Source organism: Scatophagus argus, chromosome 8 (assembly GCF_020382885.2).
Source record: "Scatophagus argus isolate fScaArg1 chromosome 8, fScaArg1.pri, whole genome shotgun sequence".
In the NCBI taxonomy this organism is placed as follows: domain Eukaryota; kingdom Metazoa; phylum Chordata; class Actinopteri; family Scatophagidae; genus Scatophagus; species Scatophagus argus.
In genome coordinates, this window is record NC_058500.1 from 194068 (window position 1) to 213492 (window position 19425).

Below are 19425 nucleotides of genomic sequence, written 5' to 3' on the forward strand. Positions count from 1 at the left end.
CCTCCAGGTGCAGGAAAAGGGCCTCCTGCATCATGAAGGACCCCACCCACCCCTCACACAAACTGTTTGCCCCTCTCCCCTCAGGCAGGAGGCTGCGGAGCATCAAGAGCAGGACCACCAGACTGAGGAACAGCTTCTGGGAAGAAGCTGTGAGACTGTTGAACTCTGGAGGTCCTCTGTAGCCCCTGCCGCCACCCCCATACCTCACACCCCACCCACACACACACACACACACCCACCCACACACACACGCGCACACCCCCTTCCCGACAACCACCCATGGAACATTGCACAATGCAGCCATTTGCACAGAACTCTGAACTACTCATTTCATTTGCACAATATCGCAGTACTGCTGTAAACATTGTTGCTCCCTGTTCACCGTTTATATCGTTTATATCTTTTTATTCTGGTTGTTTTCATATTTATATAGTGGTTTTTTTGTTTGTTGTTTTGTTTATTTATAGTATTACGTATTTTATAGGTTATTGGGCTTACACTGAGACCAGGGAAACTAATTTCGTTCCACCTCATGTTTCTACACGTGTGAAATGGCAATAAAGCTCCTTGAATCCTTGAGTCCTCAGCTGGAGGTCAGACGCACGTGTTTCATCACGCACATGTCAGATTGCGTTTGACTTTATTCTAAATATTCATTTTCAGTTTTTGACAGTTTGCTTAAGTCATGAACATAAAGTTTTAACACGTACGTAAGAGTGTAAAATCTACTGCATGAAACCACCACTTCATCATCAGTATTTGTACTATGAAATACAAACATGCATTTACACAAAACATTTGCCTTGTTTTTAGCTTTTGTCTTCCTGTGACTTAACTTAAAACAGAGTCAATGAAGCTGATTGATCAATTTTGGCCTGAAACATGATCGACACAATAAACTTGTCAAACTGATCAGAGATCAGCCTCCAGCTGTGGAAACGGAAACGATTTAAAGCTTCTGTAAGGTATGATCTTACACCTGAGTCTGTTCACCTGTCGGGACTCCGCTTCACAGTCCACTGAACACCACATGTCAGACACGACTGGCCTTCACAATAAAAGCCAGAGGGCAGTGAATAAAGTGTTAGCATCAGCACTGACTGCATCATTTCTGGGACAGGAATGGCGGACCGACAACAAAAACGGCTCTATGCTGTGCTATACTGACCTCAAACAGAATCAAGAAGAAAGTTTGATTTGATAAAAATCTGACAGTTTCATGATAGGAAGTAGAGTCTACATGGGCCATAAAAAAACAAGTTCTAAAAATCTTTATTGTTCCAGAGAATATTCACAAACAGCTGAAAAATCATTTGCTTCCCCTTCAGACAAACTGAGGAGTCGTGAGCTCGCGGCCAGCAAACCTTTCATCAACATCTGAAGAAATAATTCTGTTCTGACACGGAAAGGAAAAGCTAAATATTTTGATGCTACAGAAAGAAAATTATTTACAACAGCTCTGGTTTAAAGCCCGCCTCCTGCAGAGACTCTGCCCTCAGACCACACTGTGACCTTTGACCTTCACTGTGCCCTCAGAGATTACTCCCATCCCAGGGCGAAGAGCTGCTAACCGACAGGAAGCTGTCAGAGGCCTGCCTCCTGCCCGTCCACGTGGCGAGCTTGAGACAACAGTGACCTATCGCAGTCTGCAGCAAAACGTCGGCTCCTCCTATTGGTCGGCTCTGAACTTCTTTGGTCCAACAGGTTTACTGAAGACGAGAAAAGAAAAGAGCAGAAATGAGATTTTAAGGACCGACTCCCAATGTAGCTGTGGTGATGTCACAGTGATGTCATCAGTCCTGGTGGTCACAGGGCCGCCTTGTTCACGAAGTGTGGATCATTTCAGGAAACATCTTCACAGATCAGATCCCCAAACATCTCATCGAGTTCGTACAACAAGCCTCTGCAGGGTCAACGAACTGATTACTGCTGATATTCTGCGCATCACAGACACGTCGGTACATCAGTGTCTGTGTTTACGCCGTTTACCTACTGAAAGTAAAACTTGTTTTTTCAGATTTGAATTCAATAAAAGAGGCTTATTTTTATGATTCATATTACTGAACACCATCAGCTGATATCAGAATCCGTTTGTCTTCGGACGGACTCGAACGCCCCGCCGTGTGACACAAAGCACACGTCGTGTCTGGACTGAGCGAACAGATTCGGTTCTTACAAGTCAGGAGAAGCGCCGGGTCTCTTCGCTGCTGCTCTACTCGCCTCTTTTTCTACAGGAGACACAAAACACATACACAGGATTAACACCACGAGAGCTGTCAGCCCACATCGCACCCTGAACCAGAACTGGCTGGCTCCTCCCACTACACGAGCTTCTGCTGCCTCATCGCACTCACCTTGTAGCCACCGGACCTGCGTGGCCGGACCGTAGCCCTTCTGGTTGCGAGCGGCAATGCGGAAGATGATGGCGGGCTTGGTGGTATAGTCGATGTGGGCGTTGGCGAGGCTGGAGGCTTGGACCAGGCAGGACGGGTTGGGACCACAGTAGACCCTCATGAAGGCCAGCTGGGTCGGTCCAGAGGCTGAAGCGGAGGAGGTGGCCTGGCTGGACTGGATGGCCAGATACACCGAGTACTCAGTGATTTTCCCTGATGTGACAGCAGGAGGCTCCCAGGTGAGCTGAGCCCCGTCCAGGTTCTGCAGAACCAGAATCAAAAGGTTCACTGCTGCTCCACTTGAGGTGGAAGATTAACGGGCACGGCTGTGGACTGAAGCTGCTGTGAGAACTATTTCTGCTGTGGAAACCAAACATGTGACGACCACGGAGACGCCAAACAAACGGAAACGGAGTTAAACGCAGAGGATGTGCTGCTGCTTCTCACACGAACGGCATTACAAACAGGAAGTGAGTCTCACCTTGTTGATCTTGATGGCGCATGGCGCACCGGGGAAACCAGGAAGACACGTTTTAAACGCCGACACGTCCGAGAATGCTCCACGGCCGCAGATATTGATGCCCGCCACTCGAAACTTGTAGGCTGTGCCCGGCTGCAGGTCCACCTTCCTCATCCGACTGTAGTCTGGTGTCGCACCAGAGTTGTCCTGCAGTTAAAGTACATCACTGATAACCTCTCAACTCAACTCAACTCAACTTTATTTATAAAGCCCTTTAAAAACAGCTGCAGCTGACACAAAGTGCTGTACATAAAATAGGACATGAAATAAGACATATAAAACAAAGAACAATATAAAAACAATAATATACGATAAAACAATGTTAAAATAATATTAAAGCAAAAACAGAAACAGGGTCTCATGCTGGATTAAAAGCCAAGGAATAAAAATGGGTCTTAAGACGTGTTTTAAAAACGGACAGTGAAGGGGCTTGTCGAATGCATAATGGGAGGTCATTCCACAATTTGGGACCAGCAACAGAAAAGGTCCTATCCCCTCTGAGCTTCCGTTTAGCCCTTGGTAACTCCAGGAGCAACTGTTCAGATGACCTGAGGCACCGGGCAGGAGTGTATGGGCGGAGCAGCTCAGAGAGGTAAGGCGGGGCGAGACCATTTAAGGATTTAAAAACAAATAAAAGAATCTTAAAATGGACTCTAAAGTGCACAGGCAGCCAGTGGAGAGAGGCTAAAATGGGAGTAATGTGCTCCCTCTTACGTGTTCCAGTTAGGAGGCGAGCAGCAGCATTTTGCACTACCTGGAGACGCGCGAGGGAGGCCTGGCTGACTCCAAGATAAAGTGCGTTACAGTAATCCAGCCGCGATGTAATGAAGGCGTGGATTACTGTTTCAAAGTGCTTTTGTGCAAGGAAGGGCTTCACCTTTGCCAGCTGCCTAAGGTGAAAGAAGCTGGACTTAACTATTGCACCGATTTGCCGGTCAAGTTTAAAATCACTGTCCATCTTAAAACCCAGGTTTGAAACTGTTTGCTTCCTGTAAGGCAGCAGGGGGCCTAAGTCAACAGGAAGTGGTTCACAAGAGCCACTGGGACTGAACACCATCACTTCTGTTTTATTTTAGTGTTTTTTTTTTAGTGATTTAACCTGATCAATAACCATAACACGTCTGCCTGAGGATAAGTCCACAACAAGTTTCCCTTACATCGGCCACCTTGTCATCATAGGGGACGTAATAATGTGTGACCACCATGTTGGTGACGCCGACGATTCCGACGTCGTACCACTGGCTGTCCTTTGCTGCGGACTTCACCTGGACCGCCTGCTTCTACACACACACAAACAGACTCAGAGTCAGCATGCTGTCAGCGCCACACTGCCCCCTGCTGTTGCTCTGCACTGTTGCATCTCTCACCCCTGCAGCTGCTGCGATGCCATTGGTCACCTCTGTGAGTGCGGCGGCACCTTGACGCCTAGCTGGGCTGGCTGTCAGAGAAGGGGTGGGGCCAAACGTACTGGCCAATCGGGCCACGGCGCTCGTCACTGCTGCCGAATGTGTCAGCTCGTGTCCGTTACTCTCTGCTGCCGGGTCATTGAGGCTGTCTGCTGGAGCAAGGCCCTCTGGGAAACACAGGAGGACAACAGTCTGATCACATGTCCAGAGTTCAGGCTGGGGCAAAGTCTTCAAAGCAGAAACACATTTACACGTTCAATATATGTGCTGTCCAGCTACCTCCCTCTTTGGTGGGTGAGACAGGTGTGTCCCCTGTCTTCTGTCACAGATCCTCATCTTAGATACCAGTACTAACTCATCTGCAGCCCGTCTGCTTATCTTACTGATCCAGGAGCTGTAGCTCAAACTGTTCAGGACCACAGGGGCCTCAAAACAAAGCTTTTAGTTCTTGACAACACTTTGAGACCCTGACCTTTAAAACCAGGTTCATGTTACAGGTGTGTGCAGGAGCAGGCCTACCTGTGGGCACATTGCTGTGCTGTGGTTCTGGTTCTGGTTGGCTGTGGACATCCTGTAGTTGCTGCCGCTGCCGGACCAGAGCTGCCAGCTCCTGCTGCGTCAGAACGATGGGGATGGACTGATCCATCGAGCCCTCTGCTGACACACGTATCAACATTCATGTCGGTAAAACGTTTTCCCTGCATCATGATTACCAAACCGCGTGAGCTGCGACTGTACAACGTCATGTCGAACCGTCGGGTCTCAGGGTTTGTTACCCGAAGGCTTCAGGTTTCACAAGATGTCAAATCATACAATGTGTGTGATGTCATAAATCCTGCAGGTACGTCGAGGTGTTAAACTGAGATTTAGCATCAGTAAGCTAACAACAACAAATTGTTTGTTTGTGAGTGGAAGGAGACTTTAAGGCTCTGACACAGCGACGCCCCCTGCTGCTGGCCTGCAGAACATCATGTCTGTCGTACCCATGTGTCCTGCTGCCTGCAGCACAGCCTGCAGTGTCGCCTGCCCAGCTGCCTCCTCTGTCACCGTGTTAACAGTCAACTGATCTGAGGTCAGTTCTGTCACCATCAGGGTTGTTGCTGTGGAGACCACCTCATCACCGTCCCCTTCCGATGACATCAGCTCCTGGGGAAGACCACTGTCTGACGACTCCATCTGAGAAAGGGACAAGGTGATTGGTCATCTCAGTGTGTGTGTGTGTGTGTGTGTGTGTGTGTGTGTGTGTGTGTGTACCTGAGCTGTCACCTCGCTGCCCTCTAGGTGAACCTGTAACACCGACACTTCTGATGACATCACATGCCCTGATTGGCAGTTAGTCTGCATAGACCCCTCCTCCATTGCTGCTGTCGCCATGGCAACAGCTGAGGACTCCGCCCTGCCCTGTCTGACCAATGATGAGATCTCCTGCACACAGACGGAGGGAATCATGGTACTGATGACGATGATGATGGTTTCGTGTGTGTGAGTGTGTGTGTGTCACCGACAGGTATGGATGGTCCAGGGGTGGGCGTGGCCTGTGTAACCGTGGTAACAGCTCTGCTCTGACTGACTGTGGTGCAGCAGGCAGACTCAGAGGAGGAGGAGAGGTCTGTGGAGTCTACTTGCAGACTGTCTCCACCTTGCTGAGCTGAAGACACAGGACAGGAAGTGATGTCACTTACTGCTGAATGCACCTGTAATTACAACTCTGCTATGTGAATATTTCAAACTTTGATTTCCCCTTGTGGTGGATTTTCAGAGCCGCTGATGTTTCATGGATAAAAAGAAATAAAGAATGCTGGTCTGAACAACACAGCACGAGGCCTGAGAGTTCACATTTGAGCAAAAGGTGTAAATTTCCTAAAATGAACTTCAGGTTAAACAACAGACCCATCAAAGCACATCTCTGTATTTAAAATCCAATAATATGACCTGGCTATTTTCAACACTTTCTGAATTAATCATGTTGAGTGTTTCTGTCCTCTGGATGTCTGTGACGTCACGGCAGGAGCCTCGGACAGGTGATGAGAAAGGAGGCGAACTCGGGATATTATGTTTGGAAATGAGGCTCCAGGTGTGTCAGCAGGTTACCTGTAGCTGTGGTAGCAGTGTTGGTGGTTCCTGTTTCGTGGGTCTCACACGGTGGGTTGGAACACACCTGGAGGCAGAAACACTCAGATCAGCGTCCACACAGGTTTAACAAATCACTGAGCAGCAGTGCACACCTGAGTGCAGGTTCACCTGTCTGAGTCCTCCAGCTCCAGCTGTGGTAGCAGTGTTGGTGGTTCCTGTCTCGTGGGTCTCACATGGAGGGTTGGAGCAGATGTTCCCCCCATTCAGGCTGACAGGATGTGGAGGAACAGGAGCAGGTTGTTCAGCTGAAGGCTGCTTGAGAGAGGAGGATGTCACACCTGTTACCTAAGGGAGTATTTTTATTGCACTTTACTCCACTACATTTGTTTAGTAACTTTAGTTACAAGTTACTTGACTGATTTTAAACTGCTAAACACATTTTTTGATTGATTTATTTTTTTCAGCAATCAGATAAAAAAAATAAAGACAAAACACTCCGCTAACTGCTAAAATGATCAATATCAGATCTGATAGGACACATTACAGACAAACATGTAAATATATGTACAACTGACTAAGTTTAATATCAGACGGCTTATACTCGAGCAGTATTTGTTTCAGCGTGATATCTTCACTTAAATTCAAGTATAACTTGAATTACTTTGCACAACTCTGCCGAGCAGCCGCAGCATTAAAACCACTGACAGGTAAGGTGAACGTTGATCCTGTTGTCCCGGTGCAACGTTCACCTTCACCATCCTGTGATCCTGTTTGTTCTAAATCCTTTACTGTCCGATTCACTGAGAGCAGACCTCAACATGTGGGAAAGCAGCTTCACAGGAGTGTGTACTTAAATGCAGCATACAAGAACAATAAACTGATTGTTACTCAGACTGAGAGCAGTTTTCTGGTCATGACTTCATGTACTGTGATACAGCTGGCTGAGCTGTCGCCCGTGTTCTCACTTCCTGTTGCTCACCTGCAGCTCTCTCATGCTGGCGGAGGCCACGGTGGTCGTGTTGGTCGTTTCCGTGTCATGCGTCTCACAAGGCGGGTTGGAGCAGACCAAAGTCACTGCAACATCGTCGTCACATCATCAACACACTGGTTACTCAGCTAGTCTACACAGGTTTGTATTCACTACAGTTCACAGCACTAACAATACTGGACGCAGTTTTTGTATCCTCTCCAGTGACTGGAACTAAAACTAGAATCAGCAGCGGGAGTAATAATACTGATTTCTGTACCTGTGGCAGCTGCACCGTCCCCAGATTCTCCCCCTGCAGTAATAATAGAAGTAGTAGTAGAACTTCCAGGCTCTTCTGAAGTAGGAGAAGCCATAATGGAGACAGGAAGATCCTGGGCCAGTGGTTGAGCCTCAGCACCACTTGGAGTGGTGATAAGAGTCACCTGTAGACACAAAACTACAGCATTATTACAGTACTACACACTATAGATGTAAAACTACAGTATTACTGCAGTTTGGTTACTTGTTTGGGTCCTGCTGATGCAGCAGCTGCTGTGGTAACCTGGTTGGCCAGGGTGGCGATGGTTGCCAGGGTGGTGATGGGCGTGGTCAGGGAGGCACTTCCTGTTATTGTCCCCAGACTGGACACACCTGCAGAGACAGAGACAAACAGAATGAGAGACACCAGCTCAGAAGAAGTAAGCTACAGCTGAAGGATGTCTGTCCTGTGTTTACCTGTGGTTGTCTTGACGACCAATGTGGTGACAGTGGGTTTGGTGGTGACAGGCGACATCAGTCTGACTCCTCCCATCGGCACAGTCCTGAGGATTGCACCAGGAGTCCCTGAAACCCCCTTCAACACCATCTGAACACAGAACCGCAAGAGCTGAGAACATCTACATTTCCAGTGAGCTGACTGGTTTGTCTGACTTCCTGTGGGGGGCTGCTGTCACAGTGATCACAGCAGGAAGCTAAACTGTTGCTGAAGACCATCTTGTAGTTGTCTCATCTGTTTATGCTGACAATCCAAACTCTCTGTTTTCTTGACATCACGGTTTAATAAACATGAATCCACTGACTCGCAGTGCAGGAGACCTGCCCTGTGGACAGACTTACCTGTGTGAGGCCCTGCTGGTTGGCTGCACTGATTTTCGGGACAGTGGTGATGATTTTACCAGCACTTCCTGGTGTCACCATCTTGGTGGTCAGGATGGTGATCGGACTGTTAGCACCTGTAGGGGGAGGAGCCTCACTCTGTCAATCACTGGATTTAAAGCATAAAGAAGTTCGGGTATTCAGGTGTGTCCGTTTCTTTCCGTACCTGCCCCCCCCTGCAGCGCAGACACTGGGATGGTCTTGATGATGGTGGTCCCAGGTTTGGAGGTTGCTGGGGCAACACCCAAGATGGTGGACTTGGTTGATGTGGATCCAGCCTGTGCAGTGCTGAGGATGGTGGTCTGTTTGCCGTCTGCTGAGGTCACCAACTTCAATATGGTTCCAGCTGGGAGAGCGCCCTTCGTCTGGTTCAGACAGCGGAGAGAGGTGTGTGTGTGTGTGTGTGTGTGTTAATGTCTCTGCTGCCGGGTGTGAACACTGAGGTGTTAGCATGCGCTTCTCAGCAGATCTCAGTAACCGGTACCTGGAGGATCTGTGTTACTGAGCTGCTCCCTGCCTGAAGAGGAACTGCTCCACTTTGAACTGGTTTGGTCTGAACCACCGAAACCACCTTCCCCAGGGTACCAAGGTTACCGATCTGAAACAGAGGGAGGGGGGATGTCATCACGTGTGTCTACATGAACTGAAAGGTTTACAGTTCTGATCACATAGTTTTATGATGGCTCATGGTTCAGGTTTGAACCACATGAGAACAACTTGGTACACAGATGTGTGCAGACTACGTTAATTCAGACAGCTGAAGCAGCTTGGTAAACCACACAGATCTGACATCTTCAGAAAAACAAACCGTTTAGGATAATGAAGACTATTTTACCTTCATCAAGTTTACCTTATTACAAGTCAATACATCATTTTTCTGATACAAAGATAAACAAAAATAAAAGTACTCACTGAAGTATATAAATAATAAATAAAAAAAATTTCAGCACACAACTTTTTTCTTTAGTTAGCCAAGCTGACATCCATCATGGACAACACCTCTCACCCTCTGCATCAGACAGTGGAGGCTCTGAGCAGCTCCTTCAGCAGCAGACTGCTACACCCTCAGTGTAGGAAGGAGCTACAGCAGCTCCTTCATTCCCACTGCTGTTAGACTGTACAGCTCAACAGTCTAGTCCTCTTTTCCTCCCTTATGAGGACTCGTATATAGCTGTATATTGTACTGTGTTCACTTGAAAACTGTTCATTTATTATCTCTATATTTTTTGTAACTGTTATTACACACTTTTTTGCTTTCTGCACTCTTTTAGACTTAGACTTTCTTTATTTGTCATTTGGATTTTCATCACAAACGAAATTTCGGTACAGTGGCTCAAGCATAGCAGGAATTACCGACATATTCTTTATAAAAGAAAAAGTAAAAAATATAATATATACACAAATAAATATGCAGTAAAAAGTACTTGAAAGTGAGGTAGTTTGTATAAAATACAGTTCTGTTCTGAGCTGCCACGACAAGTGAATTTCCCCACTCTTATGTCTTATCACTCACCAAGGCTCCGCCTCCTCCCACACTGAGTGGACTGTTAACAAGGGTGATGGTCTTTGTGACTCCACCCACCACCGTGGTGACCACCTGAGCCTGCTGTGAAACGGTCACCGTGCCAGACTTGTGAACTGTGATGATTGGTCGACTGGCAGCCCCAGGAGCGGAGACGACCGAAGCTCCGCCCACCTGAGCAGCGGCAGTCTTCAACATGCGAGTGGCTGGGTTACTCACCTGAGACACACACACAAGACATGTTTGAGCATGTCAACATGTTACATGTTAGAATCTGGATGTACTGAGTGATCAGCTGATTCTACTCCAATTCCTTTGCATTGTTCCACTCAGATTTGGTTTTATTTTTCCATGATTGTTGATGATGATGATGATGATGCTGAGGCTCCTGAAATTCTTGTTGCATTTTATGATTTCGTCTTCTTTGTGCACCTGTGAAGCACCAAGTTACACTGCTTTAAAAAGATGCTGGAAATATTTTTTTTTACTTAATATCTGTGTGGTCTGTGTGTACTTATGTACCACATTTCCATAAATAAAAGCCAGTAGTCAAATGAAGGTCAAACAAATCAAATACAAGTACATAAGTACAGTCCCACATGCAGGCCAGAAGGAAAAACAAAGGTAGATGAACCCCTGGCAACGACTTAGAATATATTTCCATCACTTCAGTGTAATAAATTCAACTACATAACATGCTATTTTCTTAAGTATTATTATCCAATTTCAGTCATTGTGGGTGTATGTCTGCCTGTTCCTCCCTTTTCCTCATACACTGACTGTATATGAAGACAGAAAACATAAGAGCTCCCCATAAGTCCAAACACCTGGATGGCCCCCTGGTGGCTGGCTGCAGTACACCTCAATTAAATTTTTCCCGAAGGTGGTTTCTGTCATTTTACGCTGATGTGATCTGGAATACTTGGGAGCAGCCCAGTAACCCAGATCCTCCAGGTACCGGCTACTGAGATCTGCTGAGAAGCGCATGCATGTGGACTACAGCTCAGCATTCAATACCATAGTCCCCTCCAGGCTGGTCAGTAAGCTGTGTGATCTTGGACTGAACTCCTCCCTGTGCAGGTGGATCCACAGCTTCCTTACTGGCAGACAACAGTACGCGTGGGTCCCCATAGCTCACCCCCCTCACCCTCAACACTGGATCCCCCCAAGGCTGCGTGCTGAGTCCCCTGCTGTACTCCCTGTACACACATGACTGTGTGTCCACATCAGACAGTAACACCATTATAAAGTTTACTGACAACACAGCCATCGTGGGGTTAATCTCCCACAACAAGGAGGAGGCCTACAGGAAGGAGGTCACCCACCTGGAGAGCTGGTGCCAGGAGAATAACCTCCTGCTGAACGTCAGCAAAACTAAGGAGCTGATTGTGGACTACAGGAAGAAGCAGCAGAAGGACATCCGTCCACTCTGCATCGGCGGGTCTGAGGTGGAGAGGGTGGACAGTTGTGTGACCATCACACGGGACCTGTCCTGGTTAAGAAGGCCAGGCAGCGTCTGTTCCACCTCAGACGCCTCAGAGACTTCAGGCTCCCCCTCAAGGTGCTCAGGAACTTCTACACCTGCACCACTGAGAGCATCTTGAGTGGGAGCATCACCACATGGATGGGCAGCTGCACAAAGCAGGACCTCTCGGCCCTCAGGAGGGAAGTCCGCTCAGCTGAGCGGACAATCAGAACAACTCTACCCGACCTGCAGGACATTGACACCAAACGATGCAGGTCAAGAGCCGAGAAGATCCTCAGGCAGCCCCATCACCCCGGACACTCACTCTTCTCCCTGTTGCCATCAGGCCGTCGGTTCTGCTGCCTGAGAACCAACACTGAGAGGATGAGGAAAAGCTTCTTCCCCCAGGCCATCCGTCTGCTCAACAGTGAGCGTTAATCTGGAATCCTACTCCCACCTGAACTAGATGTAAATACTGCACATGTAAATACTGCACATTTTCACTTTTTTAATTTTATTATTATTTTTTTTATAAGCATTCTAATTTGCAATATTTAAATTTTATTTACCTATTTTTTGGTAGCAGGGACATAAAGAATTTCACTGCACATTGTACCATGTATGATCGTGTGTGTGACAAATAAACCTATCTTGTATCTTGCATGCTAGCAGAGACATTAACACACACACACACACCCCTCTCTCCGTCTGTCTGCCACTGTTGGAATCCTCTCCGTAAAGCCAAACCACCAGAATAACAACGTGAGTGTGTCAGTGGCAAACACAAGCACTGATGGTGCGTTACGTTGCAGGACTTCGTGTCTGCATGGTCTCACTCAGTATTGGGCAAGACACAAAAACATGGGAAAACAGGGTCCAAGTTTAAAAAATATCACAGTCACTCTTTAAGGCATTTTTGCTACAACAGATCCAAAAACAAGGGCACTTCATACTAAAATATGATCGAGCATACTTTAGAAATAATGGCCCGATGATCTCTGCTGCTGAGGTAAGTTCTTTCTTTCGTTTTCTCTTTTGTCCATGACTGAAAATCTCACGATGTACCCTTCAATGTATACTAATATTAGTATCACAGGTGAATACTGTGTGTACCATTGTAACTGGAGCGGCTACTCCCGGACTCACAGCCACTGTTTTCACAACTGTAGCTCCTGCAGGGACGTTCAACATCGTTGGTGAGGAAGGACAGATCTTCTGAGTTGCTGCAGCCGCCGCTGCCAGTGCTGCCATGCCACTCATCTGAGGACTGCTTCCTATTGGCTGAGAGCAGACAGGAAACAAGAGAGAGCTGTAAGACAAGGATTACTCTTTTGAGTCACATTTTGCTGCTCAGTCGTCAGGCAGATTGTTGAGTTATCACACGGCTTATTATAGCGCAGAATTTTAGTGAGTCCACATGCCTGAACTTCATGACTACTGGGGAAGCTCCTTCAACTGAGGAAGGCCACAAAATGGAGTTGAAAGCTTTTATGTCAAACAGTTTACCATCTCCATGACAACAGAGCAAATTTCATCTTAAATGTGATTAAAAGGTCCAGAAGCAGCAAAATGACCTTGCATTAAAAGAGATAAGAACCACACAGATCTCTTTACCGTCCCCTGTCCAGCCTGAGCAGGTACCACCATACGGACACTTGCGGGAAGCGTTGCCACAGCAACCGGGGATTTGGGCGTGGCCTGTCTCACTGTGACAACAGAGGCTCCACCTGCTGTACCTGAAGCTGCAGACATCCTCAGGACAGCTGCAGAAATACATGACATAGATGAAGAAGACTCAGATCTACATGGTCTATCACCTGTACAGATGTGGAGACCTACCTGGTGCTTTAGCAGCAGCAGCCAATGGGTTTCCAGGTAAGGAGAGAGTGGGTGAGGGGACCAGAGTGGCAGTGTGGTTAGCTGGTGACACGGCAGTTGGGGCAGGGCCCTTGCAGATGCTGGCTCCAGGTCTGGCGGTGGGGACGGGATTAGAGGCAGGAGAGGAGGCTGCAGTTGTGGCAGGAATGTCGTACTTCTGCAGCTGTAGCACGTAGGTGTCTGCGGTCTGTGATGGCCCCCAGCTCACCTCCAATGACGACGTGTTTGCCCGGACCAGCTGCACTCGAGAGGGAGCGCAGGGACGCTCTGAGGACAGACACGTGAGACAGGGTAAGACAGAGAGGTGGGATAGGGAATTTTACTCTGGACATGCGAGACCAGAGGTTGGATGGAAAATCTGTATGCTGTACAGAGCAGCAGTACTCCCCACCTGTCTCCAGATACCAGAGGTCCTTACAGCACACCTGGTTGTTCCAGGCCTTCCTGTATCCGTCTCTGCCACTCCAGATGTAGAGTCTGGAGTTGATGGCCACGCTGCAGTGACCTGCTCGCGCTCTGGGGATGTTCTCCTCCAGACTGTCCATCAAGACCGTCTCCCAACACATCGTGTCTACACAGACAAAGAGAAGAGTGGACAGACAGGCAGTCATGCTGCAGCGTCATCTCTCTGCTGTCTCTGTGTTTGAACAGTGAGTGTGGACATGCTCACATTGTGGGGACAGACTGAAAGCTGGACGGCAACAGGCTGCTGTTCATTATGACCTGGTGCGTCATGCTGAGTGTGTGTGTTACCCAGGTTGAGGCAGGCCAGTGTGTTGGTGCACTTCCACTCCTTTTCATGAGTCGCCACTTTGACATCATCCATCACCAGAGGAACCCAACCTCCAAACACATACATCCTGACCGAGACACAGACAGGCCAGATCAGAGAGACAGACAGGTGCCAGAATCCACAATAATTGTCAGTAACTATGCAGGGCAGTATTTGTATGTAGTATTACTTGTTGTTGATGGTGGTGGCAGAGTGCAGGCTGCGGGGAAGGGGGGCAGCTCCACCAAGGGCTGGTTTACTCCACGTCAGAGAGTCTGTGACATCAACAGAAGAGGAACCAATCAGAACTCTGCACAGGTTTATTTTAGTGTCATGTGTGATGGATGAAAGAGATGAGATGAAAGGAGTCTCAGTCAGACAATTCGACTTTGACTGACACGAGGTGTCCATGTTTGATTGTTTGGATTATGGCTTCATTATTGACTTCAGTCAGATACATCAGAGCTTTCAGAAATGACTGTGCATGTCTCACCGATGTCAAGCACCCACAGGTCTCCCAGTCTGCAGCCGCTCATCCCTCCATAGATGATGAGTCTGTTGGCCCCGCGGCCGCTCGAAACCGCAGCCGTGTGACTCTCTCTGGGTGGCGGCGGTTGACCTGATGTCAGCGGGATCTCCCAGCCAACCACGCCGGAGCCGGGCCGCAGCTCCAGACAGTACAAGTCATTTAGATACCTGACGGAGAAGGGGGTTCAACACAAACTTTTCTGAGCACACGACACAGAAGCAAGACACAACCTCGAGTCTCCAGTCTGCCTCCAGTTTTCCCCTGTCCAAAACACACCTCCATTTAGTTCTAACCAGCTGTCAACTACAGCTGGGATTTCCGTCGATGAATATAACAAAGTAGATTTACTCAAACAGTGTACTTATGTAGCACACAAAGTCAAGGTACTTGTACTTTACTTGAGTATGTCCATTTTTTTAATTGTATACTTCTACTACACTCCACTGCAGAGGTGAATATTTTTACTGCACCCCAGCAGTCTGCCAGCTTCAGCTCCCATCCAGATGAAAACCCTGAGTGTCCAGATGTGGTGGTGCTGAATGTCTGCGATAAACTGAAGGATGAAGATGAAAATTCTCCTCCTTCCGGCCTGGTGCTGCTTTTAAGTCCTGTGTGGAACCTTCTTACGGTTGGAAAAGATGATGTACTCTAGAACTGGACCAACAGCTCTACAACCTTATTCTGATCAGACAGTACAGGGGACTGAGGTACTTGAGGACGAGCCGATGCTTCCTACCTGGGGATGTTGTTCTTGGGGTCTTCGCTGTCATTGGCCAGTCCTCCAAACAGATAGCAAGAACTGCTAATCAGAGAGAAGCTGTGTCCAAGTCGCGGGCAGGGGGGCGGTCCGTTCTTTGGATTCTTGGCCTTCAGACGTTTCCACTCCCAGCGACTTGCCTGAAGAGAACAGCAAACGGTAAACTACAATGTGCAGTATTATTTCACACACAGGTAGACGGTCCTCGTTACCAAAAACGTCTTCAGTCTGACGTCCTTTTTGATGACATTCCCGATTGTGTATGATAGAAACATGTTTCCTAAGTGCATTTAGGAATAAATCCCATCTCAAATTAGGACAGGAATTCAGCTGTCACTCTGAAATATTATGACTGCAAGCCTACTCAAACTGTAACAGCCGTGGAATCTAACACTGACATTAGCCAGTTAACTTCCCTGGCCACTTTTAATCCGCTCCTCCACTTACACAACTAATATGTCTGACTCATCAAAGCTAAAACTGTATGCTTGTCTTTTCATGTCCATTAGCTGGCAAGCTGTGACAAGTGATGTGAGGCATCTAGTGTCATGGAAACAGGCAGTCTGATGTCATTCTAAACAGAAACAGGATTCAAGGAACTAAGTAAGTAAGTGGACTATAAAAACATAAAAACATAAAATAGCATAAAAAATAAGCGCCAATCAAGGGACACAACCGTGACTTGAGAAAGCGCTTCTGTAGCAGTGCAGTGACATCACTGACCTGCAGCTCATACAGGTCGTTGCTGTATTTGCCATACTCCACCATGCCTCCAAACACCAGCAGCCTCGTCCCGTCACACACGAAGCCGTAGGCGGCACAGCCGGGGGGGACGTCACCTCGGACTGCAGGAATGAACCACTGGTTGGTAGCTGCAGGGGGGAGAACACCAAAGCTCAGACATTTTACAGTTTAACCAACCACACGGTGTTTTTCAGCTCCGCTGTAACCCTGCTTCCTCCTTCACTCATCCGTCCTCCACCTTGTGATCCAGAAAACTGATCCATCACGGAGGATGTTCCGATCGTGTACATGCATCATACTGCCTCCGAGGAGACAAACAAAACCACAGATGTGTCCTATGATTATGCTGTTTTACCGGACAGCAGCATAAGCCTGGACAAAATCTGCCGATCTGATGGGCGCGTAAACAGAGCGGCTGGCTGTGGAAACAGCTCCGTCATTATTTAAGATAGGCCTTCTACGCACTCCTTTAAGATTTACAAAAATACTGTATGTAAAACGTGAAAAATAACAATTTTTTCATCGATAAGAAGGCTTCACTCTTCTTTTCCAAAATGTACAGATACAATATCACAGTTATTATTAGTACTACAACATCACCCTGAACAATTATACATTTTATTATTATTCAGAGCATTTCAGGAGGAAGAGGTCGCCTTCACAGCCACCACGGATCGGGGGGGAGGTGGCAGAGGAGGTGGAGGACTACAAGTACCTGGGAGTGGTGATCGGCAACAGACTGGACTGGACATCTAACACCGAGGCGTTGTACAAGAAGGGGATGAGCAGACTCTGTTTCCTGAGGAAGCTGAGATCCTTCAACGTGTGCAGCAAGATGTTGGAGATCTTCTACCAGTCTGTTGTTGCCATTTTCTCTGCTGTGGTGTGTTGGGGCAGCAGCATCAGAGCCAGCGACGCTAACAGACTTGATAAGATCATGAAGAGGGCTGGCTCTGTACTCGGTCTCAGGCTGGAGTCTTTTGAGACCGTGGTGGAGAGCAGGACGCTGAACAAGCTGTTATCCATCGTGGACAACGATCAGCACCTCCTCCATCACACAGCAGACAGACAGAGGAGCACCTTCTCCCACAGGCTGCTACAGGAAGTCTCTCCTGCCACACGCCATCACACTGTACAATGACAGCTAAACTCTGCTCATAACATACAGTCACTACGTACTTTATATGTTTTTACACACTTGTTTCACTGCACCTCACATTTTATTTTTGCTCCACATTCAATACTGCTTATTTGCTGTGTATACACTTTTTTTATATTGCTTTGTATATTGCTATTTTAACATAATTTGTATAGGTTATTCTTTTTCTTACTACAGCATCGTCACAGTGTGTATTGCTGCTGCTGCTGCACTGTAATTTCCCAGTCTGGGATCAATAAAGTATATCTATCTATCTAACATTTAAGTTATTATTAGTTCTTGATAACTGCTATGTTTTACAGCCATGATAAAACTGGCATCATTAAGATTGTATACAATGACTGCCTTACAGGCAATAATTAACACTATTATAAAACCTATATAAAACTTAACATTTATAAGCTTGTGAATTTCCCCACTGTGGGACAACAAAGGAAATCTTATCCTATCTTCATGAAAGTAGACTCAGAAAGAGCTGCTGTACAAGACATTTTACACCAACATCTCCTTAAATTGACGTTCACTGTTCTCACACTCTAAAATTTGGGTAACAAAATGAAACTGTGACGCCCGTCACATGTCGTGTGTCCTTTCTGCTCCGACGGCAGGGGGCGTGTCTCTGTGACGTCGGCAATGTTTTCAGCAAAAACGCGCCATTTCTCTCCCGTGTTTCTGTCAGAGCCGCTCCATCAGCTAACGGGTAAAACTGCTAGCAAAGCGATACACCGGCTACAACCTTAGCTTCAACAAGCACAAGCTAACCTAGCTTAGCAGGCCAAATATCCTATCTACTCAGCCGCCACTATCAGCTTTAGTCAACACTCAGAATAAAAACAAAACACAAAATATTTTAGCTATTTAGCAAAGTCAGATCATGCTAATGCTTTGAGTTCACTTACCATTAACAGAAGCCAAGGTAACCCGACTAGCGTCATTTAACATAGGTGCTTAATGTCAACATAGGTTCGTGTGTGTGTGTGTGTGTGTTGGAAATAGCTAGAAAAAGTTCGGCCGGTACCTGTGTTATAGACGTGGAGCTCGTCCACGATCCCCTCGTTCCCTCCGCCGAACACCACCATTAGCTCCTTAATAGTCACGGCTCGGTGTCCGTGCCGAGGCCGCGGTACCGGGCCACTCCAGCCCAGTACGCGCTTCCAACGGGGCTGCAGCAGTGCAGGACTTGCGAGTTCGGTTGTCATGGCGCTATGGTTTGCGTCTCCTGATCCTCCACAAGGGACAAACCCCAAATTCAAACACAGGTTGTCAAATGTTTGTAAAATCGTCTCTGGCTCGCTAACAGCGGTTTGGGATTGGCATTAGCGTGCTAACTAGCCAGCTAATTTGATAGTAGCTCGCTACGTAGCTAACTGGCCTTTTTTCGGGATTTAGTTTTTCTGCGATGAGTCGATGATGTCTGCCAAAGATTCAACAGCTTTTATTAAAAGTGGTGAATACACTTCCTTTTCTGGTGATAGCGTTACAGACTGCTAGTCGAAGAGGGATCAATGTGATGTTCGTTAGCCTACATACTGCAGTAGTCAGTCCGCCATTTTATCTCGGTAAAGGCTGTGCAGTCAGTAGAAAGCTGCAAGTAGCTGCTTAGGCTAACTCAAAGCTGCAGAAACAGAAACGCATATCCAGCTGTGGTTAATTGCGATGCACGGCTATTCCGTGCATCAGTGTGAAGAGACACTGTAGGGGCTAAAACTTGCTATTAAATATACAGAGCAGAGGGTCTGTGCGCCGGGATGGGAGCCGCCATCTTGCTGCTAACAGCAACCAAACAAAACATAGCTGCTGAAAATGGCAGAGGCCAGGAGGCGAACTGCTAACAGACAGCTGCTCCACTACAGGGTGTCAGTCAGCACAGCTTCATGTACACAGCCATACTATATAAATGCTGAGCACTGACTGTTAACAATTAGTTCACCACACACAGAGTGCAAGTCCAGAAACAGATGCGAACATCCTCAGTTTGCTTATTTGTAAATGTCAACACAGTTAGCAGTACCCAGTGTCCAAAAAAGAATATGAATCTTTCTTTAAAAACAGTCTATCGATCCTCTGCGTCAAATTTAACTATTG

The 19425-nt window shown here is 47.3% G+C and overlaps 1 protein-coding gene across 2 annotated transcripts; it reads right to left on the bottom strand.

Annotated features, from left to right (window-relative positions):
- Window positions 1-1256: 1256 nt before the first annotated feature.
- On the bottom strand, window positions 1257-19324 carry hcfc1b (host cell factor C1b). 2 transcript variants are annotated; one of them, XM_046397150.1, is made up of 30 exons: window positions 18359-19324; window positions 16161-16309; window positions 15417-15577; window positions 14645-14847; window positions 14342-14426; window positions 14133-14239; window positions 13771-13950; window positions 13341-13646; window positions 13116-13264; window positions 12615-12782; window positions 10028-10255; window positions 8999-9112; window positions 8681-8879; window positions 8476-8591; window positions 8095-8224; window positions 7883-8010; window positions 7640-7802; window positions 7372-7466; window positions 6561-6737; window positions 6411-6477; window positions 5825-5967; window positions 5574-5744; window positions 5303-5495; window positions 4839-4973; window positions 4281-4486; window positions 4071-4193; window positions 2875-3060; window positions 2355-2655; window positions 2177-2228; window positions 1257-1709 (listed from the first exon to the last, which is right to left on the bottom strand). In XM_046397150.1, exons 1-30 carry the CDS (start codon window positions 18537-18539, stop codon window positions 1670-1672), a joined length of 4656 nt encoding a protein of 1551 aa, XP_046253106.1. In that variant the 5' UTR covers window positions 18540-19324; the 3' UTR covers window positions 1257-1669. The 2 variants fall into 2 exon arrangements, with proteins under 2 accessions (XP_046253106.1, XP_046253105.1); XM_046397149.1 differs by having other exon boundaries at window positions 4839-4976.
- Window positions 19325-19425: the final 101 nt, after the last annotated feature.